We start from the raw sequence: 25,767 nt of genomic DNA on the forward strand, positions 1-25,767 counted from the left end.
GGGGTCTCTAGGTGGGACTTTCAGGGTTGCGCTTCAGTGGTCGAGACGTAATTCCATGGCCCTTGTTAGTGGGTGTCTATGGTGGTGCCCCATCTGTATAACTAGAAAAGGATTCAAGGTAAGGTTGCATCCTGACACTCTGAGGAGCCAGTTAGTCTCACCTAGAGCGGATTGACTCTTGTGGTGAGAGTAGCAGGAGGCCTGAAATCCAGTAAGGGCTAACCTTGTGGTGAGGGAAATTTGATTCATCATAACACTTGTATTACATAGCTCAAGATCGAGCAGCTTAGGGTCGAGCAGAGGTATCCACCACAAGTGCAAGCGTCCACTGAATCCGACCAAGTTATACGTATCCGGATGAGTCGAGTTGAGTCGTAGTGTATTGAATGGAGAGTCATAACATGTTTGGTTGTTATATGGATATGAGATGATGAAAATATATTTGACTGTATGATGAATACGTGTTGGCTCTAGCTTACCCGTTTTGTTGCATGGTTGTGTTGTATGTGGCTGTTCTTCCTTGCGATGATCATCAATTGGGTTGATGGGAGCAGATGGGCGAGGTTCTCGTGGTCAACAATGGAATGGCGATTCCGCTACCTAGCCATCTGGGCAGTATCTTGTACTTCTTTCCGTCATGCTTCTTTTGGCCCCTGTATTCGTGGTTATTAGATTGTAAACTTTTAGTTAAACAGTTATTCTGCTTTTGTTGGCATCGTGGTGTGCCTAGTTTTGTAGGGGTGATGTTGGGAACCCCAAGACTGCGTTGTTATACTATCTTATGTGTGGCGTTTCCTTTAATTGCGGTTATGAATTAAATGGGAGGGGGGGCTCGCCTAGGCGAAGGGGGCTCGCCTGAGCGAGAGTCTCACGCTTGAGCAAGAGTTTCTCGCCTGAGCGAGACTCTTCAGCCTGAGCGAGGAGTTGGGCGAGGGCAATGTGGTGCTTGGTTGTTTCTTTGATCTTGGATGATTGGCACTTGCTTCGGTGTAATTGTTATGTTAAAAATATGAGACGAATGGTTATGTATGAGTGATGTGATTCATTGATAGTGAATGAGGGGTTTGGTATGGACTTGGCATGTAATTTAAATGAGAAGGGCTGAATCAAAGAGACATGGTATTGATATGAAATACTAAAGATGAGTTGGTATGATTCAATGTTTGGAAACGAATGAGAATGGGTTGAAGATGGTTGGCATTAGGTTATGTGTATGATATGTATTACTTTATTGTTTGATTATGATTGGTCTGTGGTCAGTGCATAATTCCTTGAAATCTCTAGGTGAGATTTCAGGGTCGTGCTTCAGTGGTCGGGACATAATTCCATGACCCCTGTTAGTGGGAGTTCATGGTGGTGCCCCATCTATATAATTTGGTAAGGATTCAAGGTAAGGTTGCATCCTGAAACTCTAAGGAGTCAGTTAGTCTCACTTAGAGCAGACTGACTCTAGTGGTGAGAGTAGCAGGAGACCTGAAACTCATTAAGGGATAACCTTGTGTATGGGGGATTGAATCATTGTAGCACTTGTAACACATAGCTCGGGAGTGAGCAGGGTAATCAACCACAAGTGCAAGAATCCGCTGAATCCGACCAGGTTTTATGTATCCAGATGAGTCAAGTCGAGTCTTAGTGTATTGATTGGAAGGTCATAACATGCTTGGATGATATATGTATATTGGACTGTGAAAGTATATCTGATTGAATGATAAAATCTTTTTGGCTCTAGCTTACCCTTTGCTTGTTTAATTGCTCTGTATGTTGTTCTTTTACTCTTGTGATGATCGTCAATTTGTTGATGGGAGCAAATGCGAGAGGTACTCGTGGTCAACATGGGAGAGATGATTCTGTTGCATAGTCTACTTGGGCTGGACTTCACGTTCTTATTGGGCTTTTCTTTAAAGTTATGGCCCATGTACTAGTCTGTCTTTTAGATTTCTACATGATCCTATTTGAGATTGCGCTAAGATATTATTTAGTGTGATGCTTCCTTTAATTTTGTTTGTTAAAATTAAATGGAGCATTACATTTATGGTATTAGAGTTGTCATTCCTTAGGTCTATGGAATTAGATGTCCACATAGCTTTCTCTGTGTCTCTCTGAGTGTTTTTAGTTAAAATCTTATCTTATCAAACCTAACCAAGTGATTTCCTGTGTGCCATTAAACGATGGCACCATCTCATAGGATTCCGCAATCCTCCCAAGGCGATGTACAAGATATCGCTAGAGCAATCGAGGCAATGGTAGCTGCTATGACGCATCAAAGCACGGTGATGATGCAGCAACACGAAGCATCCATGCAGTGACAGGCAGCGTCGCTTGAGCAATAACAACTGGTGGTGCAGTAGATGGAGGCTGCTAGGGTAGCTGTTGAGGATGCCTACCGGCAGCACATGGAGGAGAACAGGGTGGTTGCCCCTGTGTTTGGTATTGAGCCACGACCGCTAGTCAAAGAGTGGAGTCTGGAAGACTTCCTGAAACACCATCCAGTGAAATTCAACGGGAAGACTAGCCCGGATGCAACCGATCAGTGGTTGAAGGACCTAGAGAGAATCTTCGACGCGAAGATGTGTCCAGCAGATAACAGGTTGGCTTTTGCAGGCTATATGCTCACCGGAGAAGCTAAACACTGGTGGATTAGCATGAAGTCCATCATGGGAGGCCTTCATGGGGAAGTTCCTCTCTGCATACATCCTTGACAGTGTGAGATATGCCAAGGAGGTGGAATTCCTCCAATTGACCCAGGGAGGGAAATTTATGGCAGACTATGCTGAGAAGTTCAAGCATCTCAGCCGCTTCAAAACCTTGCCAATCGATGAAGAGTGAAGATGTCGTAAGTTTGAGAACGGTCTCCGTGACGACATCTGCTTGATGGTAGCCCCTCTATCCATCAAGGACTTTGTTGCACTGGTGGAGAAAGCACGAGTAATGGAGAAGATGAAGAATGAGGTGGAAGGTTAGCGCCCACAGTAGCCACAGAGTATAGATAGACCATTTGGGTCTAAGCCCAGACATGAGGAGCGGAGGAGACCATACGATAGACCTCACCATCAGCCTCAGGGGTCTAGGAACTTTTCTCCTCAATAGGGTCAGGTGCAGTGTTATACTTGTGGAGGCCTGATAATGTTGTCGTTGACGCGATCAAATTAATACTACTTATCTATAACAACTTCAGTATTGTTAAGAAAGTAGTCAACAAAATAGTAAGTGTAAAGTAACCCAAAGTCGTCTCCCAACGAACACGGAATTGATTATTAACAAATTAGTTCTTATAAAACTATACAAAAGAATTAGTTAAATAAAATAATAAAAATATTGGAGGATTAAGATAAAAAAATAAAATAAAATTTAAAAGATAAAAAGAAATAAAAACAATAGTAAAGAAAATAGATTGATTCCGTTGCTTTTTCAAAATAGATTCATCATCGGTTATCTAAAGATTGTTGCTCATTTTATTATTGTTATAGTCTTACAAATTAATCAATGTAAAGTCTCAATTAATTTGTTGGCGTTCTCACTTTTAACCAAAGTACAGTCTCAATTAAAAGTGAGAACTTTTAGATTATCCACAGTAAATTCAACCAAAGTATAGTCTCAATCAAATTTACTATGCCTAATCATGTCTATTCTTTTATCTCCTCACCAAATAAAAAGCTTAATTAATCAAAGTAAAGTCTCAATTAATTTTCGTTAGAGTAAATACCTTTAACCAAAGTAAAGTCTCAATTATAGGTAAAAACTCGTTTAATCACATGAAAGTTTCTAAATAAAATCAAAGTAAAGTCTCAATTAGATTTAAAAACCCTTGAACTCATATGATCAACATGCATATAGGAATTGGGCTAGGCTTTTCTATTGCTAAAATCTCTCAAATATCTTTTAAAATAAAGATAAAGATAAATATTTAAAAATATTTGGAGAGATATAGAGTATTTGACAAATATAGTTGGTTGATAATATCAATATCTAATATAATTAAATTAATTAATTACTTAAAGATATATGATAAATTATCACCAATTAATATTTGTATTAATTTTCCAAATCAACCCTTTGCAATCTCCTCAAATTATCTATTAAATAATCCAATATCTTCAAGATATATTTGTTTGTTGTGGATCTAAAAAGATTCCAAAAGATCTTGTCATATTTAAAAAGATTTGGTAGTTATTATCTTTTAATATTTTATGATATAATTAAATAAGATAATTATTTAAAAATATCAAATAAAATATCTAAAGATATATTTTCCCAAATTATCTTCTATCATAAAGATAAAGAAAACTACAAGGTCCAATTTTTCTTTTCAATGCTTGGCTTGGATTTTTGTGCTTTTGATAATTTCTTATTTTTGGATTTATCTTTAAGGTGTCATGAAGCTTTAATCAATTTATTTCCACACCTCCATGAGCTCAACTTAGCTGCAGCTGCACTAACACACCTCAAACTATCCAAAGAACATTTATGCAACTAAAAAGCTATTTTTAACATGTTTTTGTATCTCATGCTCAATAAACCGAATTATAGGAAATCCCAATTAAATCAATCTTTAAACACACAAATTCAATTAAATACCCAGAATTAAACACTGAATGAGGGCAAAAATACGCATTCATCATACCCACACACTTATCGTTTTGCACTCCTGGGCAAAATTGAGTAATTTCAAAATTTGTTCTGAGGTATTTTATTTCACATCAACACTGGATCAAAGGAATGAACATCATTGAAGACAAATCAATCTTCTAGAAATCAAATTATTATGTATATACAAACGGAAAGGTTCTATTTTTCACACATGAGTTAATCTTTTGAATTCACAAGACAATCAATTATGAAAGAAAGCACGTTAAATGTGTATTTTCTCACCAAAATTCTCTCAAGTGTTTTGGCTTGTGTTTTCACTCAAAATACTCATGTAAGCAAACTCTCATAATATTTAACAAGACTCTAATATTCACAAACTTTTAGAAAAATATGCATTCAAAGATCATGAGGACTTTTCATAGGTTATAATGGGGCCAAGGCAAAGGTAGGAAAAATTTTAGGATTTTTGGGATTTTGAAATTAAAATATAGAAAGAATAATGGAGCATAATTTTAAAAACAACTCTTTTTCATTTATTGCTTGTTGCTCTCTCTTTTTCTTTTAGAAAGCAATTATTTCAACACTTTTTCATCAACAATTTTTCCTTTTGCCATTTTTATTAATTTGTGGGTGAGGTACTCACCCACACACTTTATTCCTCAACCATTCCTGAACACAATCCATTAGCTCATTCTTTCTTCCTAAAGTAGAATATGGTCTTTTTCTTTTCAAGGTTATGCAATGGGCTTAAAACAAGAAAAAAAAGTTTAAAGCTCAAAGGGGTTATCAATGGATTAATATCAAGGTGAGCTTATTTGGCCAAGTAGCTAAAAACAAGAAATGCCTCAGTCATATCAAATCATGCATATTCACCTAAGTTGCAAAACAAAAGAATCAAGTTAAATATTTGAGTATAAACAAACATAAGCAAGTCACTCAAGAAAAAATAGGAATGGCACATGGTGGTCCATCCTTTGCATTAAGGCTCAAGACTCACAAGGTCAAATTCTTTCACAAAAGATTTAATCAAAAAATTCTCAAATCAACTCATTTAACAAATCATAGAAACAATCCACTCATATCAACATGACTTTTATATCTCAAGAATTATGATCATCCCCATTAGTTAATCAAATCCTAAAAATCCAATGTCAATATGTTTTATTGAAAGCAGGGAAATATTTTTTGTGGATTTCTTATGAGACATATTGTTTAAAAGTTTCACTTAGTAAAAAGTTAATACTTTCAAAATTTTCTCAAAAAGAAATCACAATTTTTTTTCTTTTTAAATGAAAACAAAAACAAAAAATTGAAAAACAGAAAAAAATAAAAGATAAAAATAAAAAAAATCCTACCTACAGTTTGTCTCCCCCACACTTATTTCAAAAATAAATAAAATAATAAAATAAAATAAAATAAAATAAAATGTCCTTGATGGACTTATTGGGGAGAAGACGAAAAATTTATGACTTTTGGCTCAATCTGGCCATATGTCAAAATTTATTTTCTTTAACTTTATAAAGTACAAGTCAGCTTGTACAATTTTATTAAAGAAAACAAAAACACATATTTTTGAAATTTTTTTAATACTTTTAAAATTAAAAACAAAAACAAAAAACAAACATGCATGCAAATTAAATTTTTTATCAACAATGCTTTCAAAAGAATTTGAATCTAACCTGTTTTCTTGTTGCAGCAACCTTTCTTCTCTTTCTGCAGCCATGTCAACAAAGATAACCACTGAAAACTTATTTGCATCATTCACATCAACAAACTTGATGTGTGGAGTGTGTGGCTTCAACTCAACTTGAGCATCATCAAGTGCATTCAGACTGTTAACAGGATCATCAGTAATCCTCATAATCTCACCTTGTGAGCAAAAATCTGCACTTGAAGTAGTTGAATTTGCTGCTTCATCATTAACCAAGTCAGTTGCAATAGTAGATGCTTCAGCTGCATCTTCGAATACTGTTGGCTCTTCAACTACACTTGGTTCCTCTATTGTATTATTCTCACAACTTTGCTCTTGAAAATGATCATTTGTACTCATAACATCATCAACAGGTACAACTTTATATTCACATGGAGCATCATCAACATATCCATCAGTTGATATGTTTATGAGAGAATCTTTAATTTCTTCATCAGCAACATCTTTAGCAAAATTGATATGTCCATCAGTAGACATATTACTATGGGCATCATTATATCCATCAGTAGATATATCAATGTGATGTGATTCCGCTATTGATTTTTCAGACTGACTCTGCAAGCTTTGTGTGGCGGCATTCATCATCTTTTTCTGATCTGTCTGATTCATCTTCATCATTTCAATCATCATATTTATCATATCTTCCAAAGTGACCTTTCTCATTGCATCATTCATTAGCTGACTCAAATCTTCAGACATTTATTTAGCTCTGATGGCCAACTTCAGAAGCACATCTTTGATTTCATGACGAAGTTCGTTAAAATCTGGATTTTCAGGAAATCTCTGATTGGGTTAAGGGGTGGTATTAACAGTTACAAGTAATTCTATGAAGTTGTTCTTACTTGCATCCTTCAACATATCAGACAATATTTGCTTATTTTCATACCACTCTTGCTCAATATTTCTGCATCTTTGATCAACTCGCAACCTTTCATCCATGGACTCCAATTTCTCTATAACTTCACCCATTAGTATCATAACTTCCCTGTAGGATGGTCCATTGGTTGCTTCATCTTGATGTGGTGGTACATATTGTTGCTGAAAACTATTTGGAACATATGGTTGCTGAGGTGGACACTCAGAATATGGTTGTTGCTCATATCCCAAAAAAGATGATCTAGGATATAAATCATTAAATTGTCGTAAAGTTAATCCACTTATATTAGGTGCAGAAGTAGGTGTGACAATTTGTTGCTGACAATCACGTGGTTGCTGTGGATAGTAATCATAGTTCACTTGAAAATCACACTGTTGATTATTTTCATATGAAAAATTATTTTGCATTTTTGAATGAGGTTTTCTGAAAAGAAATAAGTTGAAGCTTGTTGAGTAGACTTCCAGGAAAGAGAGGTGTGTCTCAATGGACAACTTAAGTACCTTATCTTTCCTTAGCCAAAGTTTTTCCCAACTAGTTTCATAAATTTCCCAACAAAATTCTTCAAACAAAAACTAGCTTAAAAAAATAACTAAATAAAATAAAATAAAATAACTAAAGAAAAAAAAATCTTAGAACAAAAATTGAGAAAAGAAAATGTTATAAACAAAAAATAAAAATAAAAAATAAAAAATAAAATCAAAAGAATAAAAATAAAAATAAGAACTAAAATGATAAAAATTCTAACCATGTTCCCCGGCAACGGTGCCAAATTTGATAATGCTGTCGTTGACGCGATCAAATTAATACTACTTATCTATAACAACTTCAGTATTGTTAAGAAAGTAGTCAACAAAATAGTAAGGGTAAAGTATCCCAAAGTCGTCTCCCAACGAACACGGAATTGATTATTAACAAATTAGTTCTTATAAAACTATACAAAAGAGTTAGTTAAATAAAATAATAAAAATATTGGAGGATTAAGATAAAAAAAAGAAATAAAATTTAAAAGATAAAAAGAAATAAAAACAATATTAAAGAAAATAGATTGATTCCGTTGCTTTTTCAAAATAGATTCATCATCGGTTATCTAAAGATTGTTGCTCATTTTATTATTGTTATAGTCTTACAAATTAATCAATGTAAAGTCTCAATTAATTTGTTGGCGTTCTCACTTTTAACCAAAGTACAGTCTCAATTAAAAGTGAGAACTTTTAGATTATCCACAGTAAATTCAACCAAAGTATAGTCTCAATCAAATTTACTATGCCTAATTATGTCTATTCTTTTATCTCCTCACCAAATAAAAAGTTTAATTAATCAAAGTAAAGTCTCAATTAATTTTTGTTAGAGTAAATACCTTTAACCAAAGTAAAGTCTCAATTATTGGTAAAAACTCGTTTAATCATATGAAAGTTTCTAAATAAAATCAAAGTAAAGTCTCAATTAGATTTAAAAACCCTTGAACTCATATGATCAACATGCATATAGATTTAAAATCATTACTTTTTATATGATTCAAAGATAAAAGACATAGATAAATAAAAACCTCAACAATAATAAAAAGAATAAAGAAATTATTTCATTCTAACCTTAGAATCCATAATGAAATTACAATGGAATCAACCCAAGAAATTTAGCAATTCATGAAATACAAAATAAAAATAGAAGAATGGAGAGAGAGAAAGGAAACGAAATTAGGCCCCCCTAAGGGTTCCAAAACTCCGAAGTCCCGAGCTTGTTCTTCTGCTTCTCCCTTGGTCTCTTTATATAGGAATTGGGCTAGGCTTTTCTATTGCTAAAATCTCTCAAATATCTTTTAAAATAAAGATAAAGATAAATATTTAAAAATATTTGGAGAGATATAGAGTATTTGACAAATATAGTTGGTTGATAATATCAATATCTAATATAATTAAATTAATTAATTACTTAAAGATATATGATAAATTATCACCAATTAATATTTGTATTAATTTTCCAAATCAACCCTTTGCAATCTCCTCAAATTATCTTCTAAATAATCCAATATCTTTAAGATATATTTGTTTGTTGTGGATCTAAAAAGATTCCAGAAGATCTTGTCATATTTAAAAAGATTTGGTAGTTATGATCTTTTAATATTTTATGATATAATTAAATAAGATAATTATTTAAAAATATCAAATAAAATATCTAAAGATATATTTTTCCAAATTATCTTCTATCATAAAGATAAAGAAAACTGCAAGGTCCAATTTTTCTTTCCTCTCTTCTTGGTTTAGCCAAACTTCTTAACTTTTTCAAGCTTTTCTTGCCGTCTTCATTCAATGCTTGGCTTGGATTTTTGTGCTTTTGATAATTTCTTATTCTTAGATTTATCTTTAAGGTGTCATGAAGCTTTAATCAATTTATTTCCACACCTCCATGAGCTCAACTTAGTTGCAGCTGCACTAACACACCTCAAAATATCCAAAGAACATTTATGCAACTAAAAAGCTATTTTTAACATGTTTTTGTATCTCATGCTCAATAAACCCAATTATAGGAAATCCCAATTAAATCAATCTTTAAACACACAAATTCAATTAAATACCCAGAATTAAACACTAAATGAGGGCAAAAATACGCATTCATCAGCCATAGAGTATAGATGGACCATCTGGGTCTAAGCCCAGACATGAGGAGCGGAGGAGACCATACGATAGACCTCCAAATCAGCCTCAGGGGTCTAGGAACTTTTCTCCTCAATAGGGTCAGGTGCAGTGTTATATTTGCGGAGGCCTTTATCTGAGGAGTGCCTGCCCACGCATAGAAGGCTACAATAGATGCAACAACTGTGGCAAGGAAGGCCACTTTGGGAAGGACTGCCCCAACCTTGCTACGATAGTGTCACGCCCTCCAGTTCAAACTCCTCACCAGCATCAGCGAGGGGACAGAGGCAACAGGCCTCAGGCGACAGGCAGGGTGTATGCCATGACCGGAGTGAAGGTTGTTGGCTTAGGTAACCTTGTTATAGGTGATTGTGTGATAGCTGGAAGTGCAAGCAGGGTAATCCACCACAAGTGCAAGCATCCGCTGAATCCGACCAGATTATATGTATCCACATGAGTCGAGTCAAGTCTTAGTGTATTGATTGGAAGGTCATAACATGCTTGGATGATATATGTATATTGGATTGTCAAAGTATATCTGATTGCATGATAAAATCTTTTTGGCTCTAGCTTACCCTTTGCCTGTTTGATTGCTCTCTATGTTGTTCTTCTACTCTTGCGATGATCATCAATTTATGTATGAGAACAAATGCGAGAGGTACTCGTGGTCAACAGGGAAGAGATGATTTCGCTGCATAGTCTACTTGGGCTGGACTTCACGTTCTTATTGGGCTTTTCTTTATGGCTATGGCCCATGTACTAGTCTATCTTTTAGATTTCTATATGATCCTATTAAACTTTATAACTTGTTTCTTTTTGGGCATCATGGTGTGCCTTGGGTTGTAAGGAGTGGTGTTTAAACTCCAAGACTGCGCTAAGATATTATTTAGTGTGATGCTTAATTTAATTTCGTTTATTAAAATTAAATGGGGCGTTACACAACTCATAACACATATAAAGTGAAATTTTAATTGTATTAACCATATATTATGTTTTGGTTTTATTCGAACTAAATTGATTCATCCAAGAAGGTGAACAATGGTGCAACAGGTAATATAGAAATAAATGAGGTTAATAATGATTTTGTTGTGCAACGATCACACATGAGATTTAAATTGAAAATATTGTATGGTATACATCATGACACATAACATGATGATCATTTTCACCAAACAAATTAGCACAAATACCCATATAACCATTGTTAGGATACATATATAACCATTGTTAGCTTCCTTTACCTCCCAATTCAACTTCTCACAAACACACAACACAACTAAGAGCTCAACACAACTCCCCCAAACACAAAACCTTCCTTAAACAAAGATTTGAAAACCAACACCACACTTTCATGTTTCGACTCAGTGAGCACCACCAACACTAGTAAAGAAGAGACTTAGAGAGAAAAGTAGGAACTCAATAAGAACGAGATAAGAGAATGTAAGAGAAAATAAAGCTTGCTAGCAAGCTTCTAATGACCTAATATAGTCTAACATTGCCTTTCCAAGGAGACAACATAGTACCTTTTGGCACGCTCTGCACCTATTCCCCGACAAAAGGCAAAACAGTACCATATTACTGCTTGGGTCAACTTTTATCCTTAAAAAGATAACACCATATCAAAGTGTTAGGTCATATTCTCTCTCCATACTTTTTCTCTAACTTCTTCGTGTCTATGCCCATAACATATAAAGCTCTTAGGAACCTAACACCCTATTTGTCTAACAAACACTCATATAACTCAAAGGGTCGTCTAATGATACACTCATCTTCCTTAGAGTCGTCTAATGACACTCAACTCGTCTAACTAGCATAGTCAATCACCTCGTCTAGTCTGATCTCGTTTACTTTACTTTTAGCTATTCCAAAGGTCTTACATTCTCCTTAACAAATAGGAATTTTCATCCTTGAAAATGCAAGTACCTTGGAAAAGCTCAAGATAACCTATTCTCATCTCCGTCTTCAACTCCTAGGTTGAATCTCTAGACTTCTCATCCTAAAGCACCTTCACTTGGGATATCTCGCTACTTTTAGCTGTCTCGTCTAGTGATCCACTATCTTCATATCCTAGCCTCCACAGACAGATCTTTTTTTACTTGAGCATTACCCACCTCCACCACATGACTAAGTTCTGGTCTATACCACCTCAGCTAGGACACATGTGAAACATTGTACAAATTGGACATATGTAATGGTAAAGCAAGTCATAAGCTACTAGACCAATCTTTCTAAGAATCTGATGTTGTTCAATGAACTTAGGAGAAAGCTTTTTGGGTCATAGAATCCTTCCTACTTCAGCAATAGGTGTGACTTTTACGAACACATGATCACTCATCTCAAATTCCAAGGGTCTCCTTCTCTTCTTTGTATAAGAAATATGTTTGCACTAAGACAACTTTATCCTCCTGTGAATCTTCTTCACCTTATCTATAGTTTTTTTGTAGCAAAGAAGTATTATTGTTGGTGGAGGTAACACTTCCCAACTCCCAAGATGGTCTAGCACAAAAGCTCTCAGTAGATTCTCTTGATTATGGATGGTTTTCTTTTACTAACCATCAGGCTGAGGGTGATAAGCTAAACTCATCCTCAAACTACTCCTCATTGCCTCCTAAGGTTTCTCAAAATCTAAGGTAAACCTCATATCTCTATCATATATTATGCTAGTTGGCATCCCATGCAACTTCATTATCCCCCTTGTGTACAACTGGCCAACTTAGCCATATGTAGCTTTTGATTTAAGGGTAATAGGTGTGTACTCTTTGTCAACCTATCCACTACCCACACAATGTCATGCCATCGAACTATCCTTGGCAAGAGAATAACAAAATCCATGCAATGTTATTCTACTTGCAAACAAAGACATTTAATTATAGCAATTAACCCAAGCCTTTGAGGCTGAACATTTTCCTTATAACACACTGAGCATGTGGTAATAACAACATCCCTCTTCATCCTTGACCATCAAAAGACTTATTCAAATTCTTGTATGTATTAAAGTTAAAATAAATTTTTAAGTAATAAGTTAATTTATTAATGTATTGGTGTGAATTATAATATATTATCTTATCTCAATCTCTACCGATATTAGCTTATATAACGATGGTTTGCATTTAAATAGTAGTTGCATTAAAATAATCAAAGTAATGATCCATGTCAAAATGTAGTCACAATATATTACTATTAAGTTGCTCAATATTTTCTTAATGAAGGTGGGTGATGAATCTATTTATTTTTTAAAATATTTTTCAATAATTTATTATAGTATATTCTAAAAGGCTTTGGATTAGATTGACTTTTGGTTTTGATGTAGTATTTTTAGAGTCAAGCACGAAAATATCAATGTCTTAATATGAATGGTGTTAGTGTGACATCCCATTTAAATAGATTAAATCTACTAAATAAAAAATATCACATAATTATAACATTTAAGGAGCAATCAAATGAACCAAAATACAAATAAGGATCCACTATTACAGTTATCCATGAAAGTACTTTGAAAGGAAACTTAGGCGCACCCCAATGCCATAACTAACACAAAATCTTAAAGAGGTTTAACAGTTTTACAAAAGCAATGCTCCTAGAGCAATGAATTACATAGGCACCAGGGCCTTAATACTGCTCATAAGAGTGACAACCAACTAAATCCTGACTAAACTGCTGCGTCACCACCACCTGATCTATCATCCGAATTTCCCTCATTTGCTCCCACCAATAAGGTGATCATCGCAAAGGAGAAAACAAGACAAGAAACATACACAAATGAAAGGGTAAGCTAGTGAAACAAAAATAATTTTTAACGTCATATTATTCAGGCATTAGAAAACAGATTATAAGCAAGCAACACAGTAGGCACCAAGATCATGTTATAGCAGACAAACAGGACACTATGACTCAATTATCCAGATACATATAATAAGATCGGATTTACTGGACGCTTTCACTTGTGGTGGCCTCTACTACTCTATAGAGTCATTGCCAATGGGTTTCACCCTACCACACACAAGGTTATCCTTCAAGCATCTAAGGCCATTATCCTACCAAAGACTAGGGCCTCCCGCTACTCTCACCACTTGGATCAGTTTGCTCTTTGTGATCCTTGCTTGAATCCTTATCTTAATCTAATACTATATACAATTGTGAACTAACAAAAGGCAAGTTTTTACATTGAATAATATATCTGATCTTCTTCATAATTCAAATTTTTATCTACAAAAGGTATAATAGCTTACGTGTCACTCTCTCAGCGTTTTCACTTTTTAAAAAAAAAATTCTAAAAGCACTGAAAATCTGAAGTTTATATTTTCTTTCTCTCTCTTCCGAGTCTTCTCAGCTTCTCATGTCACCAATGCTTTCTCTCTCTTCCTCATTTTCTCTGCGACCGCCTTCTCTCTTCTTTCTCTATCTTTCTCATTCTCTCTGGCAGCGGCTTCTTTCTTCTTTCTCTATCTTCTCATTCTCTCTGACCGACCCAGCAAAAAAACCATTCTGGAGATGCTTCCTTTTTATTTTTCTTACATTTCATCTGTTCATCTTCTTATGTTGATCATGTTTGGTTTGTTTACAGGCTTCAACTATCGCTTATAAAGACATGCATCTCAGATTTCCCGTTGATCTATCCATTTTTGTTCTTGATGTTTAATTTTTTGGGTTTGTCAAGCTAACTGGTATTTTTCTTGATTTTTTTTGCAAAGATCTGATGGTTTCTTTTGTTCATCTTATTTTTCAGGTATATAAATGGTTGAAATCAAGAGTACAACCACAGACATCTTTTTTAACCACCCAAAAACCGATTATGGAGATGTTTTTTCTATTTTTCTTACATTTCATCGTTTCATCTTCTCTGTTCATCATGTTTGTTTTTTTTCAGGCTTCAACTCAAGGTTAAAAAGACATGCATCTGAGATTTCCCGTTCATCTGTCCATTTTTGTTGTGGATATCTTTTTTTTTGGTTTTTTCAACCTAACTGTTATTTTTCTTGAATTTGTTTACAAAGATCTAATGGTTTTTTTTGTTTATCTTATTTTTCAGGTATATAAATGGTTGAAATGAAGAGTACAACCACAGACATCTTTTTTTTCCACCAAAAATAAGATTATGGAGATGTTTCTTCTATTTTTCTTACATTTCATCGTTTCATCTTCTTCTGTTCATCATGTTTGTTTTGTTTTCAGGCTTCAACTCAAGGTTAAAAAGACATGCATCTGAGATTTCCCGTTCATCTGTCCATTTTTGTTGTGGATATCTTTTTTTTTTTGTTTGTCAACCTAACTGGTATTTTTCTTCATTTTTTTTACAAAGATCTAATGTTTTTTTTGTTCATCTTATTTTTCAGTTATATAAATGGTTGAAATCAAGAGTACAACCACAGACATCTGAGATTTACCGTTCATCTGTCAATTTCTGTTGTTCATCTCTTAACTTTTTTGTTTCTGAACCTAAATGGTATTTTTCTTTATGTTTCTTTCAAATATCTATTGGTTCTTTGCTTCATCTTATTTTTCAGTGTTTAAATCCTTCAAATGAAGAGTACAAGCACAATCTTCTGTTTAAAGCAGCAAAAACTCGAGTCTGGCGAGGCTATTTATATCTTTCTTACATTTCATCTGTTCTTCTTCTCTTCATCATCTTCCTTGAATGGTTTTGTGTTCAACATGAACACTACAAACACGTTCAACATCAAGACTCGCTTCTCTTCACATTTATTTGTTTTTGTCGAAACCTTTTATTTATTTTGGTTTCTCAACCCAACTGTTATGGTTCCCTATGTTTTTTGCAAAGATCTCATGGTTTGTTTTGTTCATCTTCTTTTCCAGGTATATACAAGGTTGAAATGAAGAGTACAACCACATACATCTTTTTTAACTACCAAAAAATCGAGTATGGCGATTCTTTATCTATTTTTCTGATCTTTCTGCAGATCATATTCTTCTGTTCTTCTTATCTCGATATTGCTTCATGTTAAGTTTCATTTTTTTTAATTCTTGAAATGAAGATTAAAACACAAACATGTTTTTTAAACCGCAAAATAACGTTTCTTATGTTCATCATTTTTGTTTTGAACGCCAGACATAGATGTCAGCTTTTTTCATGTTGTAATTTGTTATTATTTTTAATTTATTTCGACTTCTTCTTATAATTTTTAAAAACTCTTTGTATTCTCTGTGTATTCAAAATAACAGTTCACAAATTTTAAATTTGTAATTGTAATTTTTTTTTATTTTAAATTATTTTTATTATTTCAACCCTATTCTCTTTTAAGTCGTCCTTTTTTTTCATTTTTATATTCACAATTAATTGAATAAATTGTGATGCACGCTTCATTATGTTTCTTTATCTTCCACCTTCCACGACATTTCTTCTGCTTTAAGCATCCGTCATTTCATAAAATATTTAATTGTACTATTGATATATATTTCTTTTTATTTTTTCACGTTATTAACTTAAATAATCCAACCGTATTCTCTTTTAAGTCGTCCTTTTATTTCACTTTTAAATTCACAAATAATTCAATAAATTCTGATGCACGCTTCACGTGTAAGTACGGACCCTACCAAGAGGAATGACTTTTCCTTTTCTCTTTCTATATATTTGCAACAGTAATGACCTTTCGTTTTCTCTTTCTATATATTGGCGTCTACATACTGACAAAACATATTTCTTTTGTGTGACCCATTATCTTCTCTTCCAATTATTCTTCATACCCATTATTTACTGAAACAATGGAATCCGTGCGCACACAACAAGCCATACTTTCTGGCAAAATGCTTGGTGGTTTCGTGACTATGTTTTTGAAACACCAGGTTTTTTCTTTATTCATTCTTATTCCTTTTTATTTTTGGTTTGTATTTCTTTATTCTAACCTTCCTTATTTTGAAGGATTTTGGGTACGTCGACCATCTCTTCATAATACGTAATTTAAAGGACCTTGGTTCACAGTGGACCATTGTTGATTACGAAAGGAATGTTCATACTGTTACGTACAACATGAATATTCACACTCCAATGATCACCCAAGGCTGGAATGATTTAATCTCTTTTTATGCAGATGAGTCTGACAAATTGGTTGTCTTCAAATATTTTGGAAATTCGTCCTTCCAACTACACGTCTCTAAACGTGTTTGCGACTCAACATTGAAAGCCAACTTCTTCAACCATCTTTCTATTCGTCGTCCTCTACATACTTCATACTTAAAGCATTTTGAAGTTCAACTATCAACATATTACTGTCGATCCAGCGACTTGGTTAGTTTTCTTTTTCTTTGATTATTTATTTACATGGATTCTGAATAAGTAAGATATTTTCTCCTTTTTGTTGCAGTATTTGAAAAAAGAAATGGCCACTTATTTTAAAAACAGTGGTCTTAGATCTATTGTTCTACACGGACCACGTGGACAAGTCGAATGTAAACTGATCATAAGACGTAATTGTGTTAAGATTGGAACTGGCTGGAAAAGTTTTTGTAATCTTCATCAACTTTCTGCAGATGATCATCGTCAGGTTTTTTTTGAAGTTCAAGGACACACAACAACCAACCATATCAAAGTGTTTTATCCATTAATCTGGTTTTAAGTTATAACATGTTGTATAGTCTTTTTGTTAATCTTCTTTTATATATATATATATATATATATATATATATATATATATATATATATATATAAGAAGATTTTTAGGTCAATTATATTTTGTATGCACTTATAACATATATTAGTCTATGTGTTTGCTTTTATACATTTAGTCTGTATGATATTTATTATTTTTTCTTATGTTTACGAGTTTTGTACATTTTTATCAAAGTCATTAATGACTAATATATTCTTATAAAATTAAACTATTACATTTAAATCATTACTTTAAAAAAAATATAAATTAATGTGTTTTTCATTTATAATTTTAATCATACACGTCATTAAAAGACATTAAATTTGAATCATTATATATTTGCTGAGCAACATCTCAATATTTATATTTTAAATTAGTCAAAATCATTTTATTTAATATTTCAATAAATATTCCTTTTTATTAATTTCAAATCACGCAGTCTATCAGGTTTCCCCGCATTAATTACTCCACTGCTCGAGGTAATGATGATTGAACTCCTCGATCATCTGCAACACTCTTTCATTATTTCAAATCATTGAGCCGATTCAATTAATGACCATTTCTTTTTCCAAGAGACGTTTAGAAATTTGAAATGTTTTTCTCATTATTTTTTTCACCTCTCACGAGAATGATGATTGCAGTGTCTGATGCCGTGTCATACTTATCTCATTCTCCAGACTCTTCCACTGTCTGGTATATATTTGTTTCATTAATTTTTTTTGCAGGATGAAAGTAATTAACTTATCTTCTCTGCTTGACATTAACACCATTACACTGCGATAACAAGCCTTCCTCTTCCACTTCAAGAAGTTCTTATTCATTACAAAAAGGTATGACTGTTTAACCCTTTTATCAACTCTACTTCTCTTCATCTCCTATATCTTCTCACCATATTTATTTCTCGCCATATTCTATGCATGTTTCTACAAACAGCATTTTTTATATTCGGTTTTCATCTTCATCTTCGTTTCATTTTTCTAACCAGACGTGTCTATAAGCAGTGGTTTTTATATTATTTTCTGTTCATCTTTCTCGCCATATTGTATGCGTGTTTTTATAAGCAGCCTTTTTTATAATCGATTTTGATCTTCATCTTCCTTTCATTTTTCTAAAAAGACCTTTCTATAAGCAGTGGTATTTATAATATTTTTTCTTCATCTTTCTCTGATTTTTTTAAGCACCCTTTTTGATATTAGGTTCTGTTCATTATCTTTCTGTCATTTTTTAAAACACACGTTCTTAGAAGCTGTTATTTTCATCATGTTCAACAATTTGTTCAACACTGTTAGAGTCCGGTTAATTTATATTTCCCAAAACAAACTTATTTTTCCAATTTTACAGATGACAACTAAGCAATGCATCCTTGGTGAACAATCCATACTTGGCTCAAAAAGGAAGGGTGGATTCTTTACTATTTTCATGGAAGACCAGGTTTTTGCGAACTTGCTTATTATAAAAAATTTACCATCACTGTTCTCCGAAATCCTTTACTAATTCTGTTTTTATGTTGGTTTTCTTATGAAGGATTTTGCGTTCGTCAATCGTTTGTTTGTCATTCAATTAGGCATTGAACTGGGTCCACGTTGGACTATTTGTGATAAAAAAGGCCATGCTCACCATGTTACCTTCAACATGAATACCTATGGTCCGCGAATTACTGATGGCTGGGTTGATATAAGAAAGTTTTATCAAATTAAACCACTGAAACTATGTTATTTAAGGCATATCGGGAATTCTTTTTTTGAAATACACTTTTACGATCATTGTTCAGAATCAACTGTCCATAAATTCCTAAGTCATGTTAGAACAAATGCTCCTCTCATAAGGACCAAGTTAATTCATTTTGAGTTCCGACTTTCTAAGTACAACTGCAAAGCAAGCTTTCTGGTGATTTTTTTTATCTTCTTTGTCCATCATTTATTCTCTTTAACCTTGACACCTACAAAAGTAATTTTTGTCCATATTATTTTAAATTTTTTTTTTCCAGGGCTTAAATTCAGACTTACGACAATATTTTGCCAACACTCAGTTCTCACACATTGTTCTTTACGGTCCAAAGGCACGAGTTGAATGCAAGTTGTTGATTAGACCTAGATCAGTCAAGATAGGAAGTGGATGGAAACGTTTTCGTGAAGTGCATGGACTCGAGCAAAAAGATTTAATTCTTTTTGAGGTTGACGGTCAACAAGCAAGCAATGATGTCAATGTTCTTCTTAATATAAATGATTATTATCATCCGCTATGATCAATCTATAAACAATATTTCTTAACAGATTTCTAATCTGTATGTTTTGTATGAAGTTTAGTTGTTTATTATTATATTACATATATGTATATGTTTTAGTCGGTTTATTTTGAAGAACTCCAAAGTTATTTACTCATACCTGCTCCATATCTTTTTCCATATACGTAAATCTGTGGCATTTAATTACTGTTAGACACAAATCATATCATGTCTCTGCTTTTTAATTTTATTTTTATATATATCTAAATATATAACTTTCCAGAACATTTTTCATACACATCCATTATAATACTTTTTTACTATTTCATTTGAATGTCTATTCATATGACATATTGCACTGTTCATTATGTTTCTTTATCTTCCACCTTCCACGACATTTCTTCTGCTGTAAGCATCCGTCATTTCATAAAATATTTAATTGTACTATTGATTTAGATTTTTTTTTATTTTTTCACTTTATTAACTTAAATAATCCAAACGAGTGCCTTCTCCTAGAAGATTCAAACAAAGTTCCTTCTCTTAGAAGATTGTTTCGCTTCTGCACCATACTTTTATTTGCCTTTTTGTACAGATCCAACACAGTTTCTTCATCCAGAAGACGTTTCACATACATTAACGTATTCTTACAAGCCATTAACGTTTCCAGTCATCACAGGTATGTACTTCATTTGTTTTATGTACAAATATAGTAGTCTTGCTTTACAGACGAAATGATATGACATTTGCAGTTCTGAAATTTCGTCTAAGACATTATCGTTTGGTATCACTTTTCTCTACATTTCCTCTTTCGTGAATGCATAAGAAACCAGCATGTATGCATGTATATGCAGTTTTTTGCTTAATTGTTTTTTGCTTACTCCATCACGGCAACCCTTTTTTTATTCACTTTCAAGTAATGTGCTTCATGCTTTATTTTCATCAGAATGCTTTTCTCTGAATTTTCCTTTACTATGAAACCTTTCAATAAATGAATATCAATACTTTATTCCTTCTGACATCAATAGAGGTTATTTGCAGGGTTGACCAATATATATTCCCATGACTTCTGTCAAAACGTTCGTACACCATGTTTCAAGAGTCCTTATTTGAATATATTCTACTTTTTGCTTTCTTCTACCATTTCAAAAATTTCCATATCCACGTCTTGATTAATCGTTTAACTTATTTTACTCTCCTTTGACTAATAAAAAATACAATCTGATAAGTAAGGTATTATTTCAACCTTTTTTTGGTATTTCTTTACTTTAGTTGTATGCATAACAATTTTGTCTTATTAGTTCCTTATTTATGTATGTAAGTATAAATATGTCTCCAATCTAATCCGGTCTTTTTTACTTTTCACTTTTCAATATTGTTCTTCTGAGTTCAACATGTCTCTCTGTGAAGTTCCAAACCAAAGCCAGAGCATAAGCGAAGTAAGCCCCCAGAAGGAAAATTGGAATATTATCGCTAGGGTCATTCGTTCATGGTTTGTTCCTGATTTCACTAAACAGAGGTGTCCTTTTTCCATGGAGTTCGTTATTCAAGACAAAGAGGTTATTATTATTGTTATTCTTTAAATTCTTCCATTACACCTACTTTCCTTTAGAAATTTGTATGAATTAAATAGTGGTATGGTAAATGTTCTTTTTATGTGTTTCAGGGTTCTAAAATACATGCTTCAATTAGACGTACTCTAATTTACAAATTTCAAAATGACATTTCTGAAGGCCATGTTTATGCAATACAAAACTTCAGTGTTGCTCCGAATTCTGGAATATATAGAACAACACACCACCCTTATAAGATAAATTTCCAGTTTGGTACAAAAGTTTCTTTGGTTAATGTTAATTTGGTTCCTGATATTAAACCACAATACACACCTTTGTCTTTATTGACAACCTCTGCATTTGATACTGATTATTTGGTTGGTAAGTAAATCTTTTTAGTTCCGTAACTATTAATTTATTTCTTAATAAACATTTTTTGTTAAATTATCTGATTTAACACATATACAATGCATTTTAGATATTTTGGGATTACTGGTCGGAGTGGGGACTGAAAGAGAATTGCAAGTTGATGGAAAGACAACAAAATTAAATGTCATAGCAATAGAAGCCGATGGGTATTGTATATCTATACTATACTATATTAAATTCCTTTTTATATTTCTTTCGAAATAACTACCTCACATTATATTGCACTTTAATTTTTAGGTTTCGAATAGAGTGTACTTTGTTTGGTATTTATGTCGATGAACTGAATGTATTTCTTTCGAGTGGAGAAGTACAAAATACTGCTGTAAGTATAGAATTTGCGAAAGTCAAAACTTTTCAAGGTAAAATTTTCTTATTACTTTTACAAAGTACTTTGTACTACTTATTCCATGTTACTCTCACATAGACTATATTTTTAAATATAGATAAGGTTCAAGTTCAAAATTGTAAGTTCTGCACCCGTATTAAGTACAATGTTAACTTCAAGGAAGCATCTGAACTTAAATCAAGGTAATTTTTATTCGAAATTTATATTTAAAAATATAGTGTATCTGATATTTCAGATATGACATACACTATATTTTCTTTACTTTGTAATGCAAATTATCCTTGATTGCGTGAACTTGATATTTCAGATATACATATATTCAATGATATATTTAATTTTTATGAGTATAACTATATTTCCTTTTGCACAGAATGTTTGAGAACAATGAATCTCCCTCTCAAGGATTAACGCAACTTTCTCAGACTTCAAAAAATACTGTCGAAGAGGACTTTTTAACACTTACACCTAGAACCAACATTCAAGGTCTAAAAGATTGTAAAGAGGTTAGAATATATTTTTGTATCATTGTGCAATTTTTCTTATTCACAATAATACATTCATTAATGTTTTTTATATTGAAAGGTCACCACTTTCATATTGTTTGGAACAATTAAGCATATCTTGGTTGACGATGACTGGTGGTATACTGCTTGTGTGTGCAACAAAGCTGTTTATCCAGATTCCAAGATGTTCTTTTGTGAAAAGTGTAACAAGCATGTTATAAAAGTCTTTCCAAGGTTAACGAATTGTTTTTTAATATTAATGTCAATTTCAAACAACATGGTAAAATTTATTTATCAAGTTGATGAAATTTATTTATCAATTTTCAGATATAGGATTAAGATCCGAGTTATGGACTCTTCCGATTCAACCACATTTGTCCTCTTTGATAGGGATGCAACTACCCTTTTCAAAAAAACTTGTGCTGATATGTTAGACGCTCATGATAAGGTATACTCTTCAATATGTCCACTTATATATTTAATTACACAAGGTTTAATTATTTTTTTTTTGTAGATGAATTCTTCTGGAAATTTGCCTAAGCAGTTTGATGAGTTAGTTGATAGAAGTCTGCTTTTTAAAGTTGAAAGTAGTAACGATCAGAATTTCAAACTTGAACAGTCTTTCAGAGTGAAGAAAATATGTGTTGATGATGATATCATTGACAAATTCAATGATTCTTCGTTGAAATCTGTGGTAAGATGTAATTTAAGATAATATTTATTACATTATAATCTCTTTATAATGCAGTCATCTTTTTCTTTTCTATCATCTCATTATTTCTACCTATTTGAAGGATGTTTATGCTGGCAATGGTGAGTTTAACAGGGAAAAATTGCGTATAGTGAATGAGTCCACCGTTAATATTTCAGAGGTATACAACTTATATTCATGTTTTTCAAATCAATGATTTCTTTAATAATTTTAATAATGTGTTCATTTTGGTATGTCGATTTTGTTTTAATAAATTTACTTTTAATACTGTAGGATTTATTAGTCCGATTTACCAAAGAAACAATTGAGTCTGGATCCCAATCACCTGAACTAATCCAAGATAATCCAACCAACGATGATGCTAGCAGTTCACATAAGAGAGAATCTGGAAAGAAGACTGCATCACTTGAATCCATCGAAGAAGACAATGTTCCATTGAAGCTTTTAAAAAGAAATATTAAGAAGGAAAAATCAGCGATTTGAGATCCACTTTTAGTTATTCTATTCCAAGACTATTATTTTTATGACTTTCATTTTGGGGATGTAATATGTCTACGTTATTTGTTGTCTTTAAATTCCTCTGAACATCCACTTCTATGTTAAATTTGATCTTTAATTTCATCTGAACCTCAACTTCTATGTTCAATTTCATGATAACAATATTATTCGGTTTTGAGTTTAATTATTTAGAATTTAAAATATTTTATATGCTGGTGCACAAGATATTGTTGACATTTTTCAATTTTTGTCAACAAAGATTACTACCAGCTACATCAAAACTTGCTGAAATTGATTTCATTTTGTAGCATCATTTAATGGAAGTCGTAAATAACCTCTTTTTTGTGTAAAAGAATTCTTCTTTAAACTTGTGCTACTCATAAATAACATATCTATATTTTTTCTCATAAAATTATTTCTAATGTTTATTTTTGATAATATTTACTTTTCATAAATAATATAAATATGGCAAAGGAATTATCTGTTGACAGATTTTAAGTTTTGACAACAGAATTGGATGCCATATACATTTTTTATTGAATACTTTTTTTTGGCTTATCTTCTGTTAATTAGTAAGTTTTAAACCTTCTATGATATATTTGACATTTTTTTATACAACAAGTAGGAATGAAATATTTAATTTATACGTATAATATTATACATTACAGAAGTTTATTTTTGGAATTTTGTTATTGGTTTATATTACATATATTATATTATTATATTTGTAGCGTAATAGAATAATTTAATATATTTTTAATAACGTTATATATTTTTAAAGTTTTATTCTGTTATTATCTTCTTCCAGTTTTCCAATGCAGTAATAATTACATTACTGTTGAAGAATCTATTTGGAATCGTCCCGTCTTTTCATCTGTCATTGGTCTTCTATAAATAAATATTCATCTCCATTCTACCATGAACATTAGACGGCAAGATCAGTTCAAGGATATTATACATTCTTCAAACTTTTTTTGTACTATCTCTCTCAAAGTCAAACCAAATGGAAAACAACTTCAATGAAGATGATGTTATTAATAGAATGAGTAGGTACCAGTTCTCTATTATTCACCTTCAGGACGAGGTAAGTTCATTGTCAAACTTTTCAGACATATCTTCTTTTACAAGATTTCTTCTACTCCTTCTATTGCATAGAAGGATTTCTTCTTCTCTTTTACAATATCCTGTTTTTAACGTTAACTAATCCAATTTTTTCTTAAACAAATTCTGTCTTTCGAGGTTGTTGGTTTTGTTGATCGTGCATTCGCCATTCTTTATGATGACGATCTTCAGCGTCAATGGACTTTAAGAGATGAAGAAGGCAATAGACATGTGGTTGCTTATAACAAGAATTTACAAAAACCAATGCTAATTGGAGGATGGACTGACTTAAGGCACATATATGATCTTCACGATTTTCACACTATTTATTTTGGATATGTTGGTGATTCTTGCTTCCACATCACTATTTTTCCCAGTAAATGCAAACCTTTGTCTATTGCACGTTTTCTTAATAGAATTCAGGCAGATCAACCCCTTTTCAATGGACCGAAGTTGCATTTCAAAATATTTCTGAATCCAAATCAATGCAATGCTAGCCATCTGGTGAGATAAATTTCAAATTTTTTACTAAATGGATGTTTGTATCATATTTTCATTCCTATTTCGAAATTATTTTTAAAATTTAATCCATATACTAATTTCATTAATACTTTATGTCTTTTTTAGGATTTGCCAGCTGATTTTGGCAATTATCTTCGTCAAGGAAGTTTTAAATACATTTATCTTTATGGACCGCGTAAAACAGTGAAGTGCAAACTGTTGTTGAGAAATCATCCTAAGAAGTCTAGCAAAATTGGAAGTGGCTGGAAGGAATTTTGTACTGCTCATGGATTTCATCAAACTATTGACTTGGTGTTTGAGGTGGACCACATGAAAAGCAATCAGAATGTCAAAGTGCTAACATATTGTAATTTTTAATTTACAGTTTTAATAAATAGTTATTTTTTTATTTCTGCCACTTATGTAGTTTTCAACCTAGAAGTTCTTTTATTTGCAGCAATGCATATGTATAGTTCTACCTTCTTATCAATGAA

The 25,767-nt window shown here is 32.5% G+C and overlaps 1 protein-coding gene across 1 annotated transcript in view; it reads left to right on the plus strand.

Annotated features, from left to right (window-relative positions):
- Positions 1–2,871: 2,871 nt before the first annotated feature.
- Positions 2,872–25,767, plus strand: part of LOC114163448 (ATP-dependent DNA helicase pif1-like) — a 28,096-nt gene continuing 5,200 nt past the window's right edge. The window contains exons 1-5 of the mRNA XM_028047758.1: positions 2,872–2,956; positions 20,226–20,309; positions 21,041–21,189; positions 21,297–21,564; positions 21,662–21,758. Of these exons, the coding sequence (XP_027903559.1) occupies positions 2,872–2,956; positions 20,226–20,309; positions 21,041–21,189; positions 21,297–21,564; positions 21,662–21,758 (683 nt within the window). The remainder of the gene's footprint in view (positions 2,957–20,225; positions 20,310–21,040; positions 21,190–21,296; positions 21,565–21,661; positions 21,759–25,767) is intronic.

This window comes from Vigna unguiculata, chromosome 9 (assembly GCF_004118075.2).
Source record: "Vigna unguiculata cultivar IT97K-499-35 chromosome 9, ASM411807v1, whole genome shotgun sequence".
Taxonomy (NCBI): domain Eukaryota; kingdom Viridiplantae; phylum Streptophyta; class Magnoliopsida; order Fabales; family Fabaceae; genus Vigna; species Vigna unguiculata.